We start from the raw sequence: 27,516 nt of genomic DNA on the forward strand, positions 1-27,516 counted from the left end.
CCTTTTTTTTGTGGATGTAATTTTTTGGTGTTTCATTTGAAAATATATTTTTTGCTTTTTATTTACCTTTCAATGACACTTGGTAGCTATTACATAAATTCCTTTTGTAATTGTCATGTAAGATTAAAATTATTTTACTCTTACTTAAATTTCATTCAAAAGATGAAGGTAACCTGTGTATTTCTTACTGTTGACATTGCAGTGTGGTGTGTCTGCACACCAGGAATCCATTGTGGAATTGCCATATGTTTCTGTGTGGATATTGCCAAATATAGCCCCTGCTTAAGTCCAATTGTTTTAAGATACAAAAAGGCTTATTTAGAAATTAAGTCTGTTCTGTCCCTTTCTGAAAATACCTTATAAAATCAATTTTGTGAATTTTTTTTTGTTTGTTCATCCAATGGGGGTCTTCAAGTTGAAATTATTTCCCTGAAGGAAAATAATTCTCTTTTTCCTTCCATGTATGCATTTTTAACAAATTATCTTACTGAAAATTTGATAGACATATTTCATCCCCAGCTTAGGTGAGTAAAGTGCCTGTTACACAGGTAATAGCAAATTAAATTTAAGATCTTACTTTTCACATTGTTGTTCACATCTCCCGTGTTTTAGAGTATTTAGTTCATTGCTATGGTTGGTTTCAGGCACCTGCCATTCCACTTTTTTTGTGTGCACACTGGGCATAGAGCTGACGTTTGTTTTAAGTGCAGAATTCTCTTACATTTTTGCTGTGCAGCTGTAACTGCTGTGAACAAAATGAAATTCCTGCAGACTTTTCTTGCACTGGGTCTTCAGGCAGTTTTGTACAAACATGGTTGTAGAACTCCAAAGGGTTTAATAAAATTTCAGTTCTTCTCCCAACCCTGGGTTACTTATTTTAATCTGGCTGATAGTTTAATTGGCTTTTTTCTTCAATGAAAGAATGCAATGTAAGCTTTGGGAGGGCAAATAGTTTACTTCTGCTGGAGGCAAGGCTCATGCTTTGGCTTTCCTACAAAGATCCCAAAACCCAAAGATGCTGTGGAAGTCTTGATGTGGGAGTATGGCACTGCTCTGCCTTTGGCTTTCAAGCAGATCTGATCAGATCTACTCCCCATCCCTTCCTTTTTACCCTGTATATTCTCTGTGAAATGTGCACGAGAATTCTCAACTACTTGTACTTTCTGAAGTCAAGCATGAGGAAAAAGTGAGGCCTGTCCACCATTTCGGGATGCTGTAGTACACCTCAAAATTGAATACTTTTATAGAAGTAAAGATTACTGGAAGTACTATATTGTTCTCCTGGGAAAATGTGGATTGAGTTACAGTATTTGTTCCACATAGATAATGAGAAAGAGATGCTGCGGATGCAGAGTTCTTCACTGCTGATAACTGGGTGTAATAAAAAGACCTGAAGTAGAGTCACGGTTCCTGTTTGCCTTAGATTAACAATAATTACTTTTAGGCTTACTCTCTGCAACATCACATCTTGTAACAGTATTTATCCACCATTACCCCCCCAGAGCTCACTACATTTATCCCTGGAGATAAAAGGCTGAAGCACAGCTTTTCTGGCTGGCTTGTTATGCAGAAAGGCACTTTTGAGGTTCTACTGCTTCATGTACTCCTGGCTCTTGTTCTATTCCTACACTGCAGTTCCCAGGTTCTTAATAAATAAGTCTGTTTATTTATATTGTTCTGTGTATCCCTCTCCCTGGTGAGGTATTTGACTTACACTCTTCCATGTAATACATATAGATCTGATTGATGGGCATGATTGCATACCTTTACTTTTTCAAGCATACAAATTTTCAGCTTGTTTTGCAGTTCACAGTGCTCCAGTTGGAGCAGATGCCTATCTCCACTCTTATGAGACTGTCCCTAAAGCTGCTGAGAAGATACAATTGTCTTACTTTCTTAGAAGAATACAGGCTACAGATAACTTCTAGCCAACTATCACACCACACTGAGTAAACAGTGACATCCAAAGAGTAAATTGTGCTCTGAGAACATAGCAATAATTTGAAAAGACAGTATTTAATTGGATTGATATTTTTTTCTTACAGGCTTTTATGTGCACATAAAAATTGCAACTGTCATGCATTTGAAAAATCTATTCATGTGTTTACAGTATATTGATCATAATAATGTATTTCTAACTATACACAGTGTAAAAATAAAAATACTTAGAAAATAATTATGCCATCTCACTTCATGAAATTTGCTCTTTTAAAATGAGCATAAAAATGATTAAATTATACCTTCTAACAACTCTATTCAAAGCCAAAATACCATGGCTTAGAACAAGGTATTAATTGGAACAGTCTTCAAAGTTTAAATCATTAGCTTATACTTCTCCTTGAACTATAAAAGCTCATGGCAAGGTTCTTCATTTATATGTGCATAGGAAAATTTCTAAAAACCAAAAGGTGAAGAAACAGTTGCTAAGCTTTGTTTTTGGAACATTGGTTTTAATATTGGAATGTCCTGGCATGCTGCAGTTGAGTGAAGTTAGATAGGGCTCGGCCGGTCTGTGTCCAGTGCTGGATCTTGTTGGAGGGATCCTATGTAAGCCATGAAGCTGTTGTTCTGATGGCTCCAGTCATAGTAGTCTGGAGAGAAACTTAAAAAGAAAATAGAAGAATTAGTGACTAGCAGATTGGTTCTTTAAGCACCTTGTTAGAGAACAGGGGGAAAATGCAATTATGTAGAGATAGCTTTCATGCTGAAGTGCAAAAATAAAATAAACCCCCAACCAGGGGTACAGGCAGCTATTTTTTTTCCTCATCTGTCAATTATTTTGGCCCAAGTGTTCATTATCTATTTCCTGATTCTCTCAGTTCACTAAAGAACGCCCCTTTCTGATTTGCCGTTCCAGAAGGTGTTGGGAAATCCCAGAAATGGTGGTGCTCATCCCTGCCGAGTCCTGGCACTGCAAGGGCCTGTCAGAGATCTAAACCTCCCGTGTCTGTGTCCCAGAGCTCAGGACATGGTTTGCAGCTCTGCCATGCTGTCTTTTCTCCCATGAGCAGCACGACACAGTGCATATGGTTGGTTTGGCTTCCACTGGGAGCTGTGCATGTGTTACCAGTGTGGCTGGTTCCCTGATGGCTCAGTGTGGAAGACAGGGTGCCTCTGGCTCTAGGATGGGATACCAGGCTGGCTCAAAACCACCTCTAGCATCTTCCATGGGATTTGTACTATGTGAAAAACTAATTAATGCAGGAATAGGATGACTGATAACTGTAAATAGTGTGCAACTTTACTGAGCCATGGTCTGGGCTCAGACAGTAACTACACTGAATGAGAGTAACTACCTGAATGAGTGACAAGAACTAGATCTTAACTGCAATTGGCAGCTTAGCCAGCATTTTGAGTGGTTACATTAATCTATTCATATCACAGTGTAGCTACAGCAACAGCAAAGGGAAAACATAACTGAGACTCCTTTCAGGGCAGGATAGAGTCCTGTCAGTGCCTTTCCTTCTCTGAATTGGGTGCTACCATTTTGCATGCGTACAGCTCCTTCCTGGACTGGAATCCTTTCCTAAACCTCACACCTGTGCAGAGAAGAGAGAATTTTTGTGCCAGTTCTGGGTTATGTGGGATTTCAGCAGTTTGGTGGATTTTTCTAAGTTTTCAACATGTGGGAAAACTGATGCTCTCTTCATTTTAGGTCACCCTCAAGATATTTAGCCATGTCACAGGACAACCCAAGTTGAAAGGCCTCTCACTACAACCATCATAAGCTGCTGCCTGTGCTGTCCAGCTTCTCCTTGCTCTGCCTGAGCAGGGAGACAGCTGTTTTTCTAGGCAGTCTTGCTCTCACACTTGAATGACTAAATGGAATTTCTGAAGCCACTCTTGGAAGAAATAGAGGATGAAACAAAGTTCTGACCTGAGTTTTTCAATGAGCAGTACATTGGTACAATTCTTAAATTATGTAACGACTTTCATTCTGGTGTCTTTATAGTGTCTACGGGGGCCTTTGGATCCCCACAGACACTCAGTGCTGCCTTTCCACTTCAGCCTACCCTTTGGCTTCCCCTCACCCTGCTGGGATTTATGCAGCAATTGCAGCTAGACAATTCACATCTCTCTTCTGTGGTGTGTCAGAGTTGCTCCTCCTCCAGTTTCTGTTTTGGGCAGCAAGCGGTTCACTCTCGTATCTCACCTGCCCTGTGCCCCCTGGGGTGCAATATTCCAGGCCAGATCATCGTCACTGTCGTATCTGCGGGGATTGTCAAAGAAGTAAGACCTGGGACTGAAGCCGTGGCTTGGGACCATCCCTGCATTGGCCTGAGGGAAGGGAAACCTCAGTCAGTATTTGCAACATGTATCAAATAGTTGTTAATCAATTGCCTGGTGCCTGACTGCCAGAAGAAGTTGCTGCCAACTTACCTCAGGGTTTCCAAAATAAAACACGCAATTTTGTATTTGCTGAAGACAACAGAAATAATTTTGCATTTACTGTTCATCTCTACCAGCATAGAGATATTGATCTCAACAGCTTTTATTTATCCTTATTTCTTAGCTAACACTTGACCTTCTTCTGAAGCCACCAGTCTGCATTCAACCTTTCTGCTGAATTCCTGTCCTTCCGGGACACTTCATGCTTTTAGGCAGCTGACTTGAAGTCAGCAGTAGGAAGCAGCTGAAGAGCTGAAGGAAAGGTGTGAAACATCTAAAGAGATTTGACTTTTACCTCCCACATTGCTAACACTCCCTCCTGGTGCCTTACCTCCCTTACCACAGGAACTGATCCTGTTGAAACTTGGCATCCTGCTTAGTGAACCCCCATGTGAAAAGTCCCTTAGGCCTTCACCAAGCAATTTCAGTATCTAATCTATAGTGAGGGTCAAATGTGCTGTAAGGGTCAAATCCTGAGGTCAGGTCCTTTGACAAAACAGGGAAAGGAGTGTACATGTAACTCTTTCATTTACAAAGCATTTTATTTCTCTGTGAATCAAAACAGAAAACATGCATGATGCAAGAAATCAGTTTGATTTCAGAAACAGTGGAAAGAGACATCCAAGAACCCGCTGAGCCTCAACCACTGATCCACTGCTCCCATCCCCAGGGAAGAGGGGTTCGCTGTGCTTGCGGATAAGCCAGGATGACATCTCTCTTAAAAAGGAGAGCGGTTTGATCTCCCCCCTTATTTTATGTATTAAATAAATTTGACAAAGATGAAATGAGGATTAAGTGCATCTCTGTCATGCCCCCATTTTCAACATTTGTCTGGTTAAAGGTATGGCAAGGCAAAGGGCCACATGCTGCTGTAACCCTGTGTCAGTACCAGTGCCAACAGACAGCTCATTCCAGGCTATAAGTGCTGACTATTTCAGTGAATTATTTCATATTCACTGAATTATTTCATATTCACTGAATTATGTCATATTTGAGTAATGCTGAATGCAGGATGCCTCTACTCAAACTTTTTGTTTCTGAAGTCCCAAATGAACCATGAAACCAAAGAACTATTTCTCATGATTGTTCATTAAAAGTAAAGAATATTTCTGATATTTATCTAATCAGATTTGTTATGGTTTTTTTAACTAAAGGAGAGTTAGCTTTAATTCTAACCCCATGCTTTCTGGCCAAGTAGCAGCCTACTGAATGCATTAGCCTAAAATCCTGCGGCCCTTCGTCTCCCTCTTGTGGCAACCTCACACTGAAGTTCAGTTTTCTCTAGCTACAGTCTCTTCATTTTTTGTTCAGTTCTACTTATTTCTGGTCTTCCTCTAAATTTTTGTCCTATGTGAGAAAAAAGAATTATATATGACCTAACCCATGTGACAGATAATGTTTACCCTAAAATAGGTATCCATAAAAGAAGTAAGATCACTGATTTCCTCTTCTGAATTGCATCTTTATGGAGATTTAAGGCTTTCTGCAAATTACACTGCAAAAATATATTATATATGTTACTTGCTATGCTCTTGTGGGAAAATACTGCCTTTTTGACTCCATTTGAGCTCTTGTTTGATTAGGATTCCAAGCCCTCATGGGATCAGGTTTTTGAAAGGAGTGATTAAATCACTTCCATTATTTTCATTCTCTGTGAATCTCCCCCACGCTATCCAAACTTGGCCACCAGGTCTAGCCTTACTAAGCCCACTTAAATGAAATGAGATTGCTCTGTGGTCACTTTTTAGAAGAGCAGGACCTCTGGCCTATACTTAAAAACATTTCTTCATTTTGCAGTTGTCCTGTTAAACTCCTAAGCAGGGATGAAGCTGAGATGGTTTTGGTCATGGACACTGGGATCCATGGGGTTTCTTAGTGCAACGTCAGGTATTACTTCTTTGTTCATCTTGGCTTTATCGTTGTCTCTGAAATGTGCATATGAGGATAAAACCCATCACCTTGTCTAAAAAAGTTATTTTGTTATTTGTTTCTCTTACTTGTGTATTTACCATTCACATCCCTTTTGAGTAATATTAGCTTTGGTTTCATTTGGCCTACAAAAACAGAGACATTACCTCAGTAATCCTAGTGAGGGCTGGTATTTCTTGAGTGCCTGTCAACCAGCTAACCTGGAGACATTGCCTACAGCTGCAAAAAAGATGCTTGTCCATCTATTAACTACCTAGATATTAAGGACATTTACTGGGAATTATCCTTACAACTCACACCTTAATCTCTGGTCTTCTGAAATAGCCAACAAGTCAGCAAGTGCTTATTATGGCCACTGGTCTTTGACTTGGAAAAAATTCAATCTATTATTTCACAACCCTGGTAGCACACTACTATGTGATGAAAGATGCCAGGTTTGGATAACAAACTCCTTTTCCACCGATTCCAATAAAGTGCTGTATTATCTCAAAGGGAAATTGTCCTCACCCTTAAGAAAGTTCCTGATTTTTTAGATAAACTGCCTGAGAAGCACCGGGCCTTTCTTTCTGAATAACCTGATGAGTTTCTTTAAGAGGAGTTAGCATAAAGAAGTGGGAAGTTTTGGTTGCTCTTTTTCTGCCGAGGACACATTGAAAAAGAGAAGTCAGAATGTAAAGAAGCAAAAGATGCCCCAGCAGCTGAGCCCCTCAGACCTGCCTGGACATTACACCAGCAAATACACTTACAAATTCCACTTACTAGATCTTTTGCGGGGTTTCGGACACGGAAGAAATACACAACCAAGGAAGTAGGCAGGAGCTCCCAGATGAAAAGGATCACTCCAAACACTATGTAACCTGCATCTCCCAGCTGACATTTCAGATCTGCCTGTTGAAAAGTAAAAGAGTAAAGTGTTTAAAAATAAAGATGGCAGCTCATTTGAAGGTGCACGGGGCAATGCCAGAAATTCCATTCTGTAGAGCCAGATCAACCTGGCTAATGATTAAAGGCATACAAAAAAAAAATCAATATGCTATCTTGGGTACACTATTTCCCTTTCCTCGTCCTGCTATCTTTCCATCAGAAATATTAGTTTAATGCAGGGGTCTTCCCAGCTTAAAAGCCTGGCAAGCAATCACTTGATGAAGTGATCAAATTCAGGTAATGAGAAACTAGTTTTCCAATCCCTTTCCTGCTGGAAATAATTGTAAAGGAACAATCAATGGTCAAGGGCATTGCTTTTAAAAATGAAAGGTTTGGGTCTGTTCAAATTGTTGCACATTCTAAGGCTGAATTACCCTGCTGGCACTGCAGCACTAGCTGTGATCTTCTCTCTACATCTCCACCACCGCCCATAGCTACAGAGGGCAAATCTTGTCCTTTCATGTGTTTTGTACAGAAGAGAAAAGGCTGTTTCTGACCGGTGACCTGAGGCAATACTGTACATTTATTGGGCTAATTTTAAAAGTGCCTTTTGAGTCTGGTACTAAATTGAGTACCCACTCATTCATTCCAGGCCCTTTACATATAGTTCAAATAACTTACCCCAAAATTCACGCAACCCTAATATCACAAGCCAGAATAGATGTTCAAAAAATGTAGTAGTAACTCAAGGGCTGAAAAGCATTCCAGTGAGTGCCCAGTGAACAACCTCTGCCTCCAGAGGGCAAACAGGACCAAGCAACTCTGGCCATACCAGCCCCTATTACTCCAGACTGTAGGAGTCAGAGAAAAAGTTGCCCCTTGCAAGGGGTCAGCAGGAGCAGCAGCAACTCCTCAGGGCTTAACAAGAGGGAAATTGTTTGTTTGATTTGAGGGGAAAGTCAGAGCCTAATGCCCTTCTGCCTAAACCTCTGTGCTCTAATTTCACTGGCAACACCTGCAGTCCTCTTCTCTGCACTGCAGCAGGGTTGATTAAAAGTCCCTTGACAGACCCTACTCAACTTACACATAACAATGTCCTCAGGGCAATCCTATCCTACTCTTCACCTACTTCTTAATTAGAGTTTTACCTACTGCTCAACAGAAATTTGTTAATGGCTGCAGGTTTGCTTGGCCACCTGGGCAATACAAGGTCCCTGCATGGCTGGGAACACTGCTTTGGATCTGCAGGTGCTTGCTGATTGCAGGGAAGACATGGGATTTTGAGGCCAAACAAAAGATACTCATGATCCAAACCCTGGCCCAGAGCTGGAAAAATACTGGGACCTAAATACACTCTTCAAAGCAAAGAAAGGAGCTAGATGCTGAAATTTATTAGAATTCATCAAATAATCCCCTGCTACTTCCTTTAGAGTTTTTATTACTGTTACATTTACTGTAAATTGTCACTTGCAATTAAAGGTTGGGAAGAGTCATAGCCTTATCCTCAAACAACAGAAATTATTATGCTAATTCCAGAATTAAAGTAAATAACCCCACAGCCCTGGATGGCAGTGGGAGATGTTATGATGTCTTAGAACTGAGCATTTCAGCGGAATCAACTACTGTTTTTCTGCTTCTCTACGTACAATACAGTCTTTACAGTGGCCAAAATACACGTTTTAAGAACAGGTGCTCTTTCTTTTGACAACAAAATCAAGGTAAATAAAAGCTTGATTTTTTAAAATTATTTGTCTTGTGGTTACTTTTTTCTTTTAGCACAGAACTGGAGTTTTTATCCTTATGCCAAAATGATCAGATGTTTGTATTCCTGGAGCAAAACAATCTTGGTGCCTTGAATAAAAGAAATAAAATAGGGTTTGAATATATTTATTCCTCTTGTGATAGCATTTAGGGAGTCAATCATCAGCTAGAGAATTAGGTTTTCTCATTAGCAAATATTTTCATACTTGCCTGATCTGACACGTTGTACCAATCGTAATCAAAAGAGTTGACTTTCTTGGTTTGGGAGAACGATAAGATGAACAAGTTGTAGCAGGCTCGTGAGGTATAAAGTAGTATAACAGTCACTCCTATGCTTGTCACCTGACAGACAGATGAGCCCTGGAAGAGATTTAAGCGCAGGTTATTATTCATAAGGGAAGTTGAGAACAATTTTGCTTTGCATGGACTTTGAGAGTTGTCATGCTAGTCTGTCCCATGCGATTGACTTTTTGTCTTTCCTTCTTTGGCTAGTATATCCTATTTTATGTATATTCCTGTATTTTATCAGCACAGCGGTTTCGAGGCAATGGTAGCAGTTCCAGCCCTTACCAAGATGGGCTGTGACTAATTTTTACATTTTATTGAACAAGTGCTATTTTCAGAGCAGTGAAAACATGGAAGACCCACACTTGGCAAGAGGTGGAGTGACAGAATTCAGCCTTCAGCTCTGCACTAGCTACAGAGCATCCTGTATCAGATGCTGGCTAGCATGATGCAACCTTGCATCTTTTTACAACTGCTTGCTTTGCACCAATTTCACAAGTACAGAGCAGGTCATAACAGTCAGCACTTAAACACAGCACAGACAGGAACAGAACATCCTGCCTCAGCTAATGTCAACACAGAGGAGACAAAGTGGAAGCACAGCCCATGAGCAGAGTGACCATGGCAGGGCAGAGTGGCAGCTTGAGCACAAGGAGAGGAATGAGACTGCAAGTGTGAAACTGGAGCAGTTCCTAAGCCCTAGAGAGAAAACTGGACAAAGCAGGAGAAAGACCTTGATCCAGTGAGAGGAGTAAGTCCCTGTCAAGTGGACAGGGTCACTGTCAGGGCCTGAGACATCAGCACAGGAGTTGTAGCACAAAGGAAGCATGGAAGGAAGGAATCCAGGAGCCATGGCTGCAGGGATCTGTGTGAGTCTGATCAGAGAGGCAGGCAGCTGTACAAAACTGGGACTGGCTTTAAAAGAAACTCTAAGTAAATTCTTTGTAGTTGGCTCTGGAATAGTGCTTTGCACAGCTAAAGGAGGAAAGATGGGGTTAATGTGCTGTGTGCATTTAGAGGTAAGCTGCCTTGCAGTCATTTTCTCCTCTAGCCCTGCCCTCTCCCTCTCCTGGCAGAGACCCACACCAGGAGGATGGGTTCCTTTCATCTATGTGAGAGAGACAGGCCAGGAGAGAAGCTGTTTTTCCCTGCCACAGGACCTTTTAAACCAGTGTAGGAGACTGGAAAGTCTGCGTCTTATTCCCTCTGCTCACACCCTGCTTCCAGGTTTGCAGCTGAGGGTCAGAGGTTCAAAGCACTGTGGCTGGCAGAGCAGACACAGCAGAAGGGCTAAAGAAGTATCAGAGGAAGTTGTCAAGCCACCATGTCCTGAATTCCTGGACTTCAGGAGACTACCAGGGCTCCAGTGCTGCTCACCCACACTGTTGGCTATTAGCCCTGCAGCTTTATTGACCCAGCTCCTCAGTCTGCCCTCCCAAGTGAGCATAAGTTAAGAGAAGCTCAGGGAGTATTTACAAAAGTCTGTGGAAAAAAAGCTTGCCTGTCTTCCCAGCAAAATGACATTGGTTCAGTGAACAGCCAGGCTCTGAAAATACCCAGTGCAGTCATTATCTCTGAATTCCAGCTTATAACAGCCTGGAAACGCCACCATTCACCAGGCCATAACCTGCAGCCATGTCAGGAGAGAGCCAAGAGACTGCAGCTACTCAGGAACTGAAGCCAGATCCATAGCAGGCAGTGGTGAAAGCTGTGGCAATACCAGCGAGCAGGAAATGCTTTAAAGAGGAAATGTTTGCTAGGCACTTCTCTGTTCTCCTTCGATACTAACAAGTCAGTGGTGCTGTCATGGAAACTGAGGGAGAGAGAGCAGAGAGAAGCTGCTGACTGGCACATACCATATCCCAGCTTGGTGGCATTTACAGATTGCAGATAGCAGAAGCAAAGAGCAGAACAGGGTTGGTATTGCCCTGTATAGATTTCCCTACATTCAGCTGTCATTCTTTAACAGTTAATAGTTAAATGTGTAGAGATTTAACAAACTTCCATCCCACCAAATAAAAAAAGCAGATAAAGTGTCCTGCTTTTGCTTCCATACACTTCAAATGCTTCAAATACACTTAGTGAGTCAGTGAAGGGAGAAGGAAGCAGTGAAAGTAAATCCAGAGGAATCATTTTTCTGTCACAGGCCCCTGCAGAAAGGAAGGGGAGCCCCAAGCTGGTAGTGTGTCCCACCAGAGAACCAGCCCAAGTCAGCACCTAAGGGCAGGGCTGTGCACCTCCTTGGTGCTGGCACAGCCCTGGCACAGAGCACCATGATGGTTCCCCATGCCAGGTCATGGAGATGAATGTGTTTTCACATGTGGTTGGAAGATATGTGCCAGCAAGTGGGAAATGCAAATAAAAGGCTGCCAGTACTGATGCCTACCTACATGCACCACAGAGTATGCATTATCTCCAACAGTATGTCTGTCATATCACTGCAGAGAATGGATTTTTCTTCTCTAGATAGCTTTTTGGCATAACAGTAGCAGATAAAACCAGGATGTTTTATTCACAGCTAGTTTCAGTCATCTGTATCCCTAAAGTATGTGCAGTCAAACCCTGCTGGAAGTCCTCAGAGGAACTCCCATTTCAGGTCAGCAGAAAGGAGGAGCAAATCACTCTTTAACTTCCACTTCCACATTCAAACTTTCATCAGCTGAGTGCTCTGTCCTTTCCTATCTGCAGTAATGTTAGAGATCCTTTGGGTTTTGTGAAATAGTTTGGAGTAAAGGTTTGGTTTCCTGCAGAAGGAGAAAACAGAACAAAACCAAAACCAAACTAAAACAGAACCAAAACCTCCTTCATGTTAACACTGCATTTTTTACAGATATTTATGCCCCTGTGATTTGCAGCACAAGAAAAACTTTTCTTACTAATAGAAATAATCCATTGCCAGTGCCCTTTGGTCAGCAAATGACAGGCTTGAAAGAAACAAAACTAAGCAGTGTTTTTAAATCTTCTATTCAGCCCTGAACTTTTAGTTGTTGTGCAGCATGGCCGGATTTGATTAAACAGGAAATGTACTATTTCATCTGATTAGGTAAATGTAGAGAGGAATTCTCTGATAAGGTTTTCTAAATAGCAGGTGAACCTTAAATTTTTAAAGGATTTGTTGTGGTGGTAACAGCAATATGTTATTGGTTACACTGATAATTCCAGATTTAACTGTCTTCTGCAAGTGCAAGGACTTTTGAAAGCCATTTCATTATTTATAGATACAAAACATCTTCACTGATTTTATAATAAACACTGCATGCTTATGTGATGCCACCCAGCTCCTTGACCACTGAATGTGTTCAAAGATATAAACCTAACAATATTTCTTTAAAGAACATCCTTTAGAGCAAGAGGAGACACCTTTTAACTCTTTTCCTCAGCTGACTAAGTTATAATGTGTTAAGTCTTTTAAAACACATTCTCATTATCTATAGGAATACATATAAGAATATGCAAGTATATAAAGAGAGATTCATATTTCTCCATCTGGCTTATCTTCAGCATGCTGCTACCTTAAACAGTTAACTTAGTCAATGATTTGACAAGCTGAAGGATTTTGAAATACAGGCCACTTCTATGTTGCAGTACTGAAATGAAGTGGTCTTCAGACAAGGGACCCAGAGAAAGCAGTGTCCGCTTGAAAAGAGCTGTGAGAAACTCCAGCCAAAAAGTTATGCAAAATCTGCCTCAAAACCACATATTTGGGATCACTGGTTTTAACCAAAAGCTCCCTTGCTACCATTTAATGTTTAATTCATGTACTGAACACGATGGCCAGCCAAGCACAGGCTGTGAAGTTTAAGGCCTCCAGCTCTGAGGCTTTGTGACTTTGCCTTGCACTGCCCTTGTATCTCAGAAGGTACTTGAAAAGAACTGAAAATGTACCTTACCTTGGACTCCAAGTAAATGTTGGCTAAAGACATCTTGGAGATCTTATACAGGCAGATGGAGAGTGAAACAGCGCACAGCACAAACAATGTGTCATTAATTGCCACCCGGACAGAGACAATGATTTTTCTCTCTGAATTCTGTGTCCTCACCAATACTGCACATGTTAAATTCACCAAGAGGAAGAGGAGACTTATGAAAAGAGAAGCCAGGTAGAGGGGCAACCTGGGAGAGTGAGAAGAAAACAGTTTTAGCAACATTGTTCAGCAAGTGTCAATCATGATCTGGAAGTTGCACTCTGGGAAATGAAATCTGCCTGTGTTGGGCTGCCACAGCTGACAGAGTAACCACCTGCCTGAGCCAAAATCAAAGTGCTCCAGATTGCTGGAGAGATTAGCCTAGCCCATTTCAAACCTGTTTTTACAGTTACACAACAAGCTGTGAGTAAAGCAACTTATATCAAGCAGCAAAACATGGAAGACTGCAGCAGAAACTGAACAGGACAGTTCTCAAAAACTGCTTTAAAAATACATGAACCTTCTTAGACCATGCACTTCATACACAGCACAAACCCTCTGCCTAATCGCTCCCAGAAGAAACCTCTGCCTGGAATGTACTGTTTTTGACCCTGGTTTTACTATACCACCACTGCCTCTTAAAGCATCACTGACTGTTAATGTTTGTCATCAGATACCAAATTAGGGAAGTGTCTAACAGCAGGAAAAATCTCCAAGTTACTGGTTTCCTAGCTTCCATCTCTGTCTCTTTTCCTAACCAATCTGGTCATGGTCAACCTCTTGAAAGAAACATCAAGAAATTTACCTATGCATATTGCTTCTGTGTTGGCATCTTGCCATCTAGGCCAGGAAAAATGTGTATTTACACCACCACAGAAGCAGACCTGTAACCAAAATGTGACAGACAGAAGCCCAGGAGTTGGACTGTTTTTATTCATCTGATTCTTTTTCAACCCACCCAGCACTGATACTTACAGTATAAGCATACCGTGTAATCAAGGTATTACACGGTATGTAATTTTTTATTTATTACTGCGTGTAATTCCTCCTCATGCCTACACAAACCTGTGGGGCTTTCCATAAAAAAAAAAAAAAAAGAGCATACTTCCATTTAAAGTATTTGCTTAGTTCATTACCATTGCTGACCAAGGAAATTACTGATAAAATACATAATCTGCAGTCACTGAACAAGAGGTTTTGGCCCCAGCTTTTCATGCCTGTTGGGAACTTTGAATTTGGCTGACAACAAACATACAGACTGTCCCTGAGGAATCCGGTTCCAATTGTTTAACAATACTTTACCCAGTGGGGATCTTTACCTTTCACACATTCATATTCTTTTGGGTTAGCATCAATGCAGCTACAAAGCTGAAGCATAGCTGGCTTCTTTTCAGAGGGCAGGAAAGGAGAAGATACACCTTTGAGATATTTTAACTGTGTTACAGGGAGAACTGAAAGCCTAAAAGCTTGTGAATCAATGCCTTTCTTTCCAGATGTATCTGGCAGTTAGCAAGGATGCTGTTTTTTCCTTGCCAGGCACGGAAATTCCCTCTCAGCAGGAAGATTGTGCTCATTCTTAACTTCCCAGGGCAGGGCTCTGTTTTTAGGATAAGCAGCTGGAGGTAGTTCCTTTAAACCTCATAGTCTAATGCAGGAAGCACTGCACTCCTGAAGCTCCTCTCTCACACGGTTTCCTCTGTAATGGTGGTATATTTACAGCTTTTATTAGTACCTCAGAAGTCTTTAAATAGTGGTCACATGTCTTCCTTTCCTTCCCCTCCCAAAGTCCCATCTCTAGTCCCCTTGTGGGGGCTTGTGAGGTAGGGCACACTCTTACATCTGCCTTGTTTGTGGGACAGTAAGTACATGCCCTCCTCTTGCTCACCTTAGCCAGAAGGACCTTCTGCTGCAGCACAGCCTGCATGCTGGCATGCATCAAGCTGGCTTGCAACCAGCAAGGCTGAGAGGCTTCCAGGCTAGGCTCCTTCTCTGCAGACTTCAGCAAAAAAAACCCCAAAAACCAAAAAACAACAACAAAAAAAATCCCGGTGCTTTCACACTCTCGTGCCCACACACTCCCATATGTGCCAGGGTGAGCTGTCGTGGCCAGTCAGTTGTGCAGCTCTTCACACGAGGATCTTCCAGCCCCCTTATTAACATGATGTGGCTGGGGAAACGGCTGCCTGATTTGCAATGCAATAGCAGCATTGTTGCTGAATTTATGGAAAAGCACTGATAGAGATGCAGACTGTCTCTCTAGGGGAAGGGTTTTAGGGTCTCAGAAGATAAAGGCAGAAAGTATCTTTACAATTCAACGACAACAGCACCTACAAGGCATGAAGAAGCATATGGAGTTTTATAGAAAACAGAAAAGCAGGGCAGGAGAGGTGTTTCCAGATTGCACCAGTGAAAGTGCAAGTGAAAGTTCAAAGGCCCATTGTGCCTAATCCCCACTTTGGGACTAGTGTTTAAAGGAACCTTGTGTGATCTGGTTTGGCTGGGGAAGACACATGCCAGGCTGTTCTGTTCCTTCTGTGTCAGGCTGAATACACTCGTAAGTTTTTCTTTGAGCTGAAAACAAAACCTCAGATAAATGCAGTGAGTTTTGCCTCGTTTAATAGGAAAATCTGTTTGAAATTACTGTACTTTGTATGCAGTGTTTGAGGCTTCTGTGTAACAAGACATGCACACACAGCACAGTAAGCCTCATCCAAAAACCTGGTGACAGTAAGAAATCCCCAAGTCCAGGGAGACAGGCAGAAGGACTGTTTAAATATGAAATTTGGCACAGGCTTCAGCTTGAGCTCTTTTACTAATATTGTAAAGGCTGTTCTGAATAAAGTTTGTTCTGAATGAAGTTTGAATAAAGTAAGATTTTGGATCCCCGATAGGATTTATAGGATTTAATATTTTTTTTTTTTCATCTGAAATGATTCCCATTCCTGAGACCTGTGTCAGTACACGGACAGAAGTCCTACCTCTCAGTTGCCCCATTTATGTTGCCATCATCTGTTGCAAAAATGACAATACCAGGCAATAAGTCTCACACTTATTAAAGAAAATGGAGGGAAAAATGAAAAAGTGGACATTCAGTAATGAAGAAAAACCAGATTCAGTAAGTGCAGATTCCAGATCAGTCTGTAGGCCTTGCATCTTTCCATTATTTATCTCTCCCTCAGGATCTGAGCACCTGATCTAATGAAAGATGTCCCTGCCCGTGGGACATGCGTTGGACTAGATGATCTTTAAAGGGCCTTTCCAACACAAGCTACTATGTAAGTCTGTGCTCTTTCACTAGCTTGCTACAATTAATTCCTCTGCGGTTGCGCACACATTACATAATTTCAATTGCCCTGTGTAAGATAGGAAATGAGGTCAGCTTTATTAACATAGCTCTTTTAGACAAACTAACCACACTCATGCTGCGATTGAGATGTTAAAACAAAATACAACTGAAATCCCTTACCAACAGAGCTGAGCTAGGAAGAAAAAACTAGGCCAGATCCAAGAGTGATTTGTATTAGAAATCCAGTGGGGAAGAGTCAGGGTGGACATGGAGCTCTCGTGAGTAGGGTAGTCTGTGCATGAGTAATTCTAGCCACAGTTCATTTGTATTTAGGAACAAAATGCTCCAAAAGCTACATGCAGGTTGCTAATGCAGTCCCTTCATAGGCATTGACTAAGTATCACGAGCTCCCTGTGCTTCAAGAAAGACATTTTAAAGCAGTGTTCAGGAATAAAGCCTTGCCACAAGCATCAGTAACAGATGAGGTTCAAAGCCTCTAGCTCTCACCTCTAAAGCCATGCAGGAACCTGTCCACAGACAGCCCTGTACCACCCTGAGCTGGCTCTGTGCACAGCGATCCTCTTTGTCTCTCTTGCCTGTGTGCCCCATCAGGGGCAGCCAGATTTGCTCTGGGGGACCTGCCTGGGGTATGCTCTGCTTGTCTGCCAGCCCAGCCCCTACTCCTGGATTTTCTTCTTACAGGAACCAGAGTGCAAAAGGGGGGTTCAAAGCTGCAGTTCAGCCTGGGGTCCACATTTGTGAGTCAGCCATCACACTCTGCATTTCCCATGCCCTACCCAGCCCACCTCAAGCCTGCTCTTACTGTACTGTCCTTATACTAAAGATGATTCCCAAAGCACTTGGTACAGATGATTGTCTCACAAGCTGTATGAAAAACCAGTAGGATAACAAATTTCTAGACAAGGATAGTGATAATATTTGCCCTGTTGATACAGTACTATGTTCTCCTAATAGTCAGCAAGTAAGAAGTCAGATTGCAGTTTAAATTATTCTGTTTTCCTATCCTGAATTAATATTGTAAATTCTTTCTTTAGAAGGGAGACAACCTGTCTCTCTCTCCTCCTTCTAAACAGCATTGCCCACCTGAGGCTTTTAAGACTCATTGGCACAACAAACATTTATTTATTGAGCTCTTCCTGAGCTTTCTGGACATTACTGCCCTTTGGGGTTCTTTCAAATACATTCTGATAGCTTCTCCTCCAGAACAAGTGCCAAATAAATCTCTCCACCTAAATGTAAATCTACCATAACCTCAACTCTATGGAGTCAGGGGAGGTCATCTATAAGCTCCCAAACACATCATGAAATTGAATCCATTCTCCCTAGCTCTTTCTCTTTACAATTTGTCCATCATCTTCCCAAAATTTTCAAGACTTCTATTACATTGACCTCACAGGTTAAAACATACCCACTCCCACTCATTCCTGTAAAAAAAACCAAAACATCACTCTGCTTCTTCAGCACTGGATATGAATTTACCTAGTAATACAAATGTTAAGAACCAATAAACAAATCCACAGGGTGGGTATTTTCTGCTTGCATTAGAAATATTTGCTTTTGAAATATGTGACTGTCTAAAAATTAGCCCTGTGTTGAGAAAGGACACAGTCACCTAAAGGTCATAGGAAGAAGGTGGCTTCAGAACCATCATCATCAAACATTGGCATACAAATATGAATAGCTGAAATATGAGTGTCACAAATTAGAAAATATGTTTCTCAAACAGCACGGCTGCTCTTCCCTCCCACATTCAATGTTTGCAAAGTTCTTACCTGTATTTCAGTAGCTCTGGGGAATATTTTGACTTAGCTTTGAAAATCACCTGCAAAACAAAAAAATATTGCATCAAACATAGCATGCATGTCAGCAAAGAAAGACAATGTGAGTCACAGCAATTAGGTCACGCCGGCCACAAGATATGTCATGACAGGCTTCGTTACATAACGGATTTGCATGGATTGCTTACCCATGGCAGGCAAGCTCTGAGCAAAGTACTAGAACCACTCAGCAGGTGATCAGATGCACTTGTATACAAACTGTCCACACTATTATTTTCACTTACCCTGGTTTAGGAATCAGGTCCTTTATACCAGTATTAACAAAAGGATCAATGACAGCATAACCATAGAGGGAAGTTATTGCAGGCTCTTACATGGCCTGATAGTACATGTCTCTCACACAGACCAGCTCACACCAGGCCAAATGTTCCCATGAGGAGCCTATTATAGTACTCTGGCCTGAAATTAGATATATACTTTCACATTCATGTTGCATTGCCAAAAAGATGTCATTGAGAGCCAAACTCATTATTTTACTCTGAGGTGTTATTTGGCTTCTGCTGACTGTCTCTTCGCTGTCCAACAATACGTGCTTTTACAGAGGGATTGCTCAGGTCCAGCAGTTAGCTTGTTGTACCAGAAAAGATAAAATACTGACAAGTTTTCTGTAATGTAGCTAGGTGCCATCAGTTGTTTAACCATCATCAGAAATTATACAAAAATATATTACCATGTTTTGTATCTTATTTATTAAAAAAATCACTTGAAAGTATCACTGTTTTTTTATAAGCTAACATGGTTTCCAAACAAAAATTTAGTTTATAAATGTTCCAAAACAAAAACTTAGTTTACAAATGTTCATTTAAACCAACAACAAAGCACACTGGTTACAAGTATTATAAAAACCTCATGATGTATGACTTATTCTGGGTTGTTTCCCAATCATTTTCTCCTCAAGTTATGCTATCTTATCCATTTACCTTGGTTTTGCATGCCCTTTAGTTATGTTTGCATAATATTTGCTATGATTATTATGCTTTCCCAAGGAAATGGGACTTAAATGATCAAAATGTGACTGTAGACATGTGTCTGCCTGTCAGTCTCTTTATCTGGCCTCTACTAATCTTAAAATACTTCAGAAAACTGATGGGAAAATGCTTGAAGTATCAAAGACATGGTCCTTTATCATCCCTCTAAAAATCAATGACTTAAAGGAAAAAAGGAACTCTATAAATGTATCTAATATATGTCCTCTGTGAGGAGAAGCCTACATAATGATTCTACACATCACCCAATAGGAGAGAGTCTGCATAGCAAAATATTGTAAAAAATTCTCCAGTTATGGGAACAACTGAGAGCCAATCATAAGACATAGATCTGGAGAAAATCAGGCTCAACTTGTTCCAGATCTCCTGGAACAACTTGTCATTTAACTCCTATTCACCATAAACAGCTGCCTTGACATGGAAATTATTTTTGTGATGCATCAGCTTGCTTAGCACTAGCTGAAGCAGCAGAGAACACTGAGTTTTTCAGCAAACTGAGAATTATATTGAAAACTTGGGGAAAAAAGTCTGTAAAAATATTCTGCAACCATTGATACTGTTTTCAAATAGATAACATCTCTGATAGTATCCCTTATTGAAGAGTTTTGTGATTCATTCTCCCAATTCCTGTATTATGAAATCTCACAGGAGTTCAGGAAAAAGTTTAAGGTTGTTTTATTTACTTGCTTTTGAAAGGAAAGGTACAAGGGGCTTGCAAATGTTCTGCACTTCTGCTGTGCATAAAGAGTAGCTGTCACTTTCAGAGAAGGGATGAGGTTCAAAATACTTCTCAGATACATTTTGTACAAGATTATTGCCTACCCTGCTTATTCTGAAAGGGAGGGAGGAAGCAGATTTCTGACCTCAATGAAACTAAACAAGAAATCCTCGTGTCTAAGGTCATTCCACAATCCTCACCTCTTGTATCACTTATACATATTGTACCATTAATTCTGACACCTTTCAGGAGTCACACTGAACAGAAGAGTTCAGAGCCTCTGCAAAGAACTTCACAAGACAAGCAATTTCCAGTGGGCAATGAGTTGGTCTGGTTTCACAAAGCCTAGCAAATATCAAGTTCTTAAATACCATCTCCAAAAATTATCTACTCATCCCTCTTAAGACACAAAGTACTGTCACATAAACCAATCCATGACCACTGCCCAGCAAAATCTCCATGGATAGCTTTGGTAAAACCAAATGTGATGCTTCTGCTGCAGATCCAACGGGATCTCAAGATTCAAGATCACCAAAACAGCTGTTACTGTGGTTCTACATTTGGTGAACCTGTCCCAGGTGATACATGTTCTGAAATTTTCAGAGCAAAATGACCATTGAGAAAGAAAATAAGTACTGTACCAAAAAATAGAGAACAAACCCAAAACAAAAACCAAACCAAAAGGACGCTTTATAGAATGAAAGCTACACTTTGAGGCACGGAGAATTCTTACCAATTCACTGCTAGGCAGGAGCACAGGCAGCCAGATTCTGCCCCCTTTGCTTAAAAATTGATGGGGCTTTAGTTCATGAGTAGCCTTGCTGTAAGCAATGAGATTGTCACAGAATAAAGGGTTGTTCAGTGGGAGTAAGGATGTCAGGAGCTGATCTCAATATACCTTACATGCGTGGGTGCAGCTTTTTGCTTTTAGCATTTAGCTCAAGAGACTGGTTGCTCAATGGCCCCTCCTCGCAGCAGTGTTGAGAAAACTTCCAGTCAATATCTGAGTCATCTCAGTAAGTCTTCCAGCAAACCAGAGCAAACCAGACTATTCCTAAGAATAGACTAAACAGCAAACAGAGAGCAGGCTGTTCTAAAAAGATCTTTCAGAGAGGCCCAAGATGAACATGGAAAACGCAGTGAAAGTCCTTGCTAATTTTCTTATGTCTAAAGGGTTACTTTTTAGTCTTAAAAGTATTTCCCCTTCTGCTTGTTCTTTGTAGGAGAAATATCCTGTTTTGACTCTGTTTCTGCCAAAGGGTTGGAAACCTCAAATGAGATTCTCACATCCCCTCCTCCACTCCCCTGAGGTATATGTCTGGCATATAAAATTGCAGCAGTTCAAAAGGACTCCAAAAATCTCTTCATACAGCTAGAGAAAATTCCCATTGCAGGAACTGATGTAAACAGCTGACCTCAGAGACATTTTACCAGGCCCCAGGAGTGGGGATGGCATGGGATCCATCAGCAGCTTGGCTGCAGACAGCTCTGGAGAGTTGCTGGGCAGCAGAGCGGGCAGACAGGGCCAGGCTGTTGTAGCTGATGGGGATTCCAGCTAATCAGGAGCCACTTTGGCTCTGTAAGTATCAGTGAAACAGCTGTCAAAGCCAAGACAGGTATTCCCAAGGCAAAAGAAAAATAAAATCTCCCTGGAGCAATTTTTGTGTCCATGCTCTGATTTAGCTGAACTGATGTGATGATTGGCACAAACCTCTGCTGTACCTCCTGTGCTAGCTGATCAATTGACTTTTGCAGGAGCTACAGCTCAGCTTACCAAAAAGCCCCAGATATGTGGTAAATGCTTGCATTTGTCTCAAGCTGGCCCTCTGCACAGGAATGAAGTTCAGCTTTATTTATCACTTCTCACTTCAAAAACCCTGTAGGAACATTGCATGCATTTTTCCTTCCCAGTTCCTTTCATCATAGTCCCTCTCTTCCTCTGTCACACTCCATGCAAACTTCCCTTTGAAACCTGAAAATAATGCCACAATCTCATCATCAGCACATGTACCTTTCTTTGGCTGTGTATCTTTCAGTCCCAGGCCCACCTTCCTCTTTCTCTCTTTCTTCCATGTTCATTCTTTTATTTGGATCAGATTTCCCAAAATAGGCAAGTTTTCCCTTTACTCTCTAAATTCTACACAGCTTGTAAGGCCTACAGACATGGGCAATGTGACTCACTACCATAGTCAGTCTTCCACAAATTGGTAAAAATAGTCCTAAAAGGACAGGGATGATCGTGGGGGCTGACAGCCACAGTAAACTTTCAAGAGCAGCTTTCCTATCAAATTATATTCTAAGTCAAATGACCTCATCCTTCATGTCAGATGCTGACAGCCAGCCAATCTGCAGTTGCAATTTGTCTTCTGTAGATACAATAGTAAGGGCAACATTTTACAGCAAACATATTTGCTGATGCTTTACCATATGTAGTTAGACTCCTGTGTAGTTCTATATTCATCTAAAGCTTGTTTTAAATTAATAATAAGCTTTATAATATATGATTTATTAATTTCTGCTAAAAAAATTCTCCAAAGTAAAAAGCCTTCTCTGTTATCTCACTGGTGAGAACTTTTGAAATGCTATCCTCAATAATTAGAGAATGAGAAATTTTCTTAATTCTCCTCCCAGAGCTACCATTTACTCTGGTTCCACTGAAATACATGAAAACTTTCTGAAAGCCTTGTGCTGTTTTTACCTCATCCTGCCAGGCATGGCCAGCTCCCCTCAGAACTGTCTTACTCTGTACAACTTCTCTTCATTTGAAAGTCCCTGATTTTATCAGCACTGCCTGGGAGGCAGGGTAAGTTTCTCAATCCAAATGCCAAAGAAAAGGGAAGATGGTTAGGGAGGAGGAAGGAGAGGTAAAATCTGCCTATCAGCCTTCTCCACCCATACTGTCTCACAGCTCTTTAGCTCAGCACTACTTTCCCTTGATTCTGGAGAAGTTCTCAACCTGATGACAAAACCTAGAGCTCACCCAACTGTTTTCTGTGCCTGGCCACAAGGGAGGCCTGGGATTTTCAGGGAAATTTATAGTTCAGGGTCTTTGGCCCTGACCTTGATCTTTGAGCCTGTAACCCTCCATCCTAGCCTCTCTCCTGCTTCATTTGTTTTCTGTTCCCCAGGGAAATGCAAAGCCTGAGCAAACAGGACAAAGTGAAGCCAGTCCTTCTCTGCCCACCCCTCACATGCACCAGAAAAAGCAACTTACTTTTTTTTCCCAGAGCCTCTTTACTCTTTTACTCACAGCACTAACTGTAAAGCCTGAGGACTCATCTCAGTGTCCCCATGTCAGGGACAGGGAAGATTTGAGGACATAAATGAAAGAGTATCCAAGTCCTGAAATCCTCATATTTTTCATTAGCCTGGGATGCCTCACTGTGGGATCCTCCACTTCTTTACCTTTAAAATGGAAAATTTGTTATTTAACAGAAAATAAAACATTGGTAGCTGCATGTGTGAGGCAAATATCTCGATGGGATTTTTGGTCACTGGAGGTGGAAATGCACTTTGGCTCCCAGTCTGGTGGATCAGGATCAGGGGGCTACTCTGTCTTGGTACAGTGCTGTTACTTGCTGGTGTTGTGCTACTGTTTCACAAAAGTGCTACTGGATCTCATCTTCATTTGAGATTTATTTTAATGTTCCAAGTAGGCAGAGGCCCTCCCTTCCTGAGAGGGTAGATTACATTATTATTTTTCTTTAGAAGGAAATTATTACAGACACAGGATTAATAAATTCTAATACATTTACTCATTCCATGAAAAATCATATTCATTTTCTCCAGTATGGGATCTCTGAGAGTAAGCAATATTCTATAAGCCTTATCTGTAGCACCATTTCTACATGCCCTAAGCAGGGCATTACAACTGTATCAAAGGACTCTGAACTTGGCTCTTAACCCAAAGATCCCATTTTGAGTCAAAACTATTTTGATTCTAACTTCTCTTTTGTTCATAGTTACCCTGCTTTGGCAACCTGCTCCAACACACTAGAGGTTCTCCTGCTGCAGCTGCTGATGGTCAAGTCTGGGGACAAAACTCTGCTGTGCTGATGTCATCAGGGCTCATTTGTCCCTCTACACATAAAACATATCTGAAATTCCCTATGGCTTTGGGATACCTATTAAAAAGAGAATAGTTGTGGCTAACTTTCCATCAAGTTCAAAGGTGCTTGTTATTCAAAAAACGCCCTCAGGCACTTGCCAAATGAGTTTTTTGTTTGGCCAGGAGGATTTGCAGTATTTTTAACCACTTTTTTTTCCTCTCACATGTACATTTATAAGTTTTCCTAGCAGTGCCACATTTAGGAATGGTGGGTGCTGTACAGCAGATAATAAAAACCTACGAATTCCAGAGACCCATGGGATCTTCTCCAGTGCTCTGTACCTATACTATACACAGATCACTTCTTTCCCTCTAGCTAAGCACCAGTAAAATAGCAGGGGTTTCATGCAATGAGACACAGCTGCAGACCCTTCTTGCCTGTCTTCTAGAGAATTAAAGGATAAAAGCTGTTTCTAAACAGGTCTGTGAAGTTTTAAGCCATTACTGAAAACAAAATTTTCTCTCTCCACCCCTTTCACACTAGTTCTTGCTTGTCTACGGTGGAAAGCTAGATGTACATTATATACAAGATGCTGAATTTCAAGCCAAACCACCTTTTAATGGTTAGAAGTAAAGAATTAATAACAGTGAATTAAAAATATATGCACTTATTCTGTCATGCATTCGTAGAATGGCTGTGCTTGTGTTTCTTAAACCTTTGTTTCAGCTGGGGAGATATTTGAGATTAAATTTCACTGACTGCAACTAGCTCTAGAGCAAGCAACAATACTATTCTTAAGTCTGTCTACAGTGGCCCAAGGTATTTAAAGATTATGACGCACATCACAAACTCTGAAAGTCCCTTGCAAATATTGTTTCAAAAGCCTCACAGCAGCTCTTCAAGACAGGTAACTATTCCACTCTTTCTCAGAGGGGCTCAGAGGAAGATCAGGGGAACTCAGGATGACAAAGCAGGAATTCTGTCTCAAAGGCAGAACCCACAGCCTTAGCTTTTTTTTTGTTTCCAACCACTGACTTGTACTTCCTGCATGCTATCAGACAACGCTAAAAATAAGTGAAAAGGACATATGTGTGCATTCTGTGTGCTGTCTTTTCAGATCTTCCTCAGACAAAAGGAATATTACCTGCAGCACTAAGCCTCTTGAGTGCTGACACTACTGCACAGACTGCTGTTCCCCCCCTGTGCTCACTCCAGTCCAGGCTTCTCTTGGCCAAGAGCCAGGATGCTGCATTCTGCCTCCAGGCTTCCACAGCAGCCCCACATGCGTGTCTGAGGGAAGAGTCTGACCCCAGGCTGTGACTTAGCCCCAGCACTGTGATGGGGTGGGCTGTGTGGTGATGGACATTTGACCCTGAGAAGCTGCCCAGTTATCAAATGACTCTCACAATAGCTATGGGATAAAGCATAGGTAACCACATGCCTGAGCTGGATTTGAGTAGTATGCACATGAAAGGTTCCTGTAATCCCTTAATATATCTCAAGTACCAGCGAGTGGAGCAGGGTGAGTAGCAGGCATTTCAGACACTGAATCCATGAAAGCAAACCTATGCACAAAACTGGGTATGCGGATCTAAGTATTTAATACCCTCTACAACTCAAGTGATCTTCTTACAGCTGTCATGCTTACCATTGCTGCTTTTCCAGCTCCAGAATAGTAGCCCTTGCATGCAGCCTGATGTCTCCAGTCAGGCTGTTCAGAATTGATAAGGCCTGTCATCACTACAGAGCACTGTTAAACACCATGGGGACTACAGAAGCACCAGCCCCAGGCCCCAAGCTGGTTCCAAGTGGGGCACACAGCAACACCCAAAGCATCCTGAGCACTGGTCTGGTGTGCTCCAGGGCTGGCTGATGCTCTCCTGACCAACTGCTCCTGCACTGGGAAAGTGGACTTTGATCAGGGCCACGTGAGTGAGTGCAGGTTTGGTATCCTGCTCCAGGCACTGCAGTGGGATTGAGGAGGTAAAGAATCCAGTCTCTGCCCTCCTGCAAGTTTCCTGAGAGATCTTAGGCAAGCAGTCTTTCTTTGTCTCAGCATGCCAATATCCCATCCTTCAGCCAAGTGCAAGATCACTATGCTCACCATGAATATTTCCAAGTAATTCTAGCTGCAGCAACCTGGAGCCCTGTGCAGCTTAACTCATCTGACTTCTTAGATGTCCATGGCACAGATACACTCTAATGACCTCTTCCTGAAATGGAGATACTATTTCCTTTACTCCAGTATACAGTGAATTTACCTTTACATCAGAGACTCCTTGAAATAGAGGGTATATCTGTGCACAACACTTAGCACTTATTGAACAGAATCAAAGCTGTTTGTAGTACAGATCCTTACAGGAATTTGGGCCCACAGTAGGACTCCATCAACAGTTTCAATTGTTATACACATAATAGAAACCTCACTGAGAAACATCAGCCAACTTATGAAAAAACTGGGACTGGAGGTTTGTTGCTGGCAAAATCAGACATTACAATTCTGACTGCACACAGAGAGCAAGTCTGGTTAGCCAGGAGGTTTTTAAAGTCTAATAACAATAATAGGGCATAATAATAAAATGACATTTTGAGTGTCCAAATTCCAAGCTCTCCTATACATTTTTTCTCCAATCTCTGAATTATTTTTAGAGACAGTACACATGTTAATTTATATTCTCACAGTGATCACTTCAGGCTCTGGTTTCATTGTAACACTGATCACTTGCATATAGACCAGAAGTTAAAGTACCCAAATAAACAACTGAAATTTGCTTTTTGCATTACCAAGATACATTTGTAAATTACATTTTTCTCACGATGCTCACATAATAAGGCTTTACCATTTAGCTAGATTTAATCAACTAAATATCTGTTGCTTACCTGTGTGAAGTAAAGATTCATCAGGGTCAGGGTGAAAAACTGGAGGCAGACTGGGAAGCAATAAAGAAGCCAGAAGATGAAGGGGCTGAGAGAATTTGCTGTGACAAAGTCTTTGAAGTAAAATGAAAAGAGCACTGTCCTAAGAGAGGCCCAAAACAGGCACAGAAACAGAAAGACAGTTTGGTAACTGAACCTCTTGTGCCTGTAGTGAAGGACCAGCCAGAGCTGGACGTAGATGAACACAAAAAGCAGTGAATAAAAAACAGTATATACAATGGTCAGGCCCAGCTTCACATACGGAGGGACAGCTGGCGTCAGGGTCGGCGGAAGGGTGTCATTTTTCAGTGGGTCCCACTCAGGGGCCTCCATTTGATATCGGGAATCGTCAGAATTATTTAAGTTTGGCTGCCGCTGTTGCCTCCTCCTCCTTCTCCTTTCATCTTCCTACAGCATAGGAATCAAGAAAATGAAAGAAAACAAGCTGCACTTCCTCTTTGGCAGCTCACTGTGGGCTGGTAGCACATGATCACAATTCAGAATGATTCATTAGGACTGCCTTTGTCAGCAATTGGCAGGGAACAGCTCAGAAAGCTGCTCTTTGCTGA

General features: G+C 41.5%; 1 protein-coding gene across 1 annotated transcript; it reads right to left on the reverse strand.

The window, feature by feature from the left end:
• Nucleotides 1-1,997: 1,997 nt before the first annotated feature.
• On the reverse strand, nucleotides 1,998-27,423 carry GPR137B (G protein-coupled receptor 137B). Its single transcript, XM_038131417.1, has 7 exons — nucleotides 26,912-27,423; nucleotides 18,213-18,262; nucleotides 13,119-13,341; nucleotides 9,154-9,303; nucleotides 7,078-7,206; nucleotides 4,154-4,278; nucleotides 1,998-2,602 (listed from the first exon to the last, which is right to left on the reverse strand). The coding sequence occupies exons 1-7, from the start codon at nucleotides 27,278-27,280 to the stop codon at nucleotides 2,491-2,493; spliced, it is 1,158 nt and encodes a 385-aa protein (XP_037987345.1). The 5' UTR covers nucleotides 27,281-27,423; the 3' UTR covers nucleotides 1,998-2,490.
• Between the last annotated feature and the right edge of the window lie 93 nt (nucleotides 27,424-27,516).

Source organism: Motacilla alba, chromosome 3, assembly GCF_015832195.1.
Source record: "Motacilla alba alba isolate MOTALB_02 chromosome 3, Motacilla_alba_V1.0_pri, whole genome shotgun sequence".
In the NCBI taxonomy this organism is placed as follows: domain Eukaryota; kingdom Metazoa; phylum Chordata; class Aves; order Passeriformes; family Motacillidae; genus Motacilla; species Motacilla alba.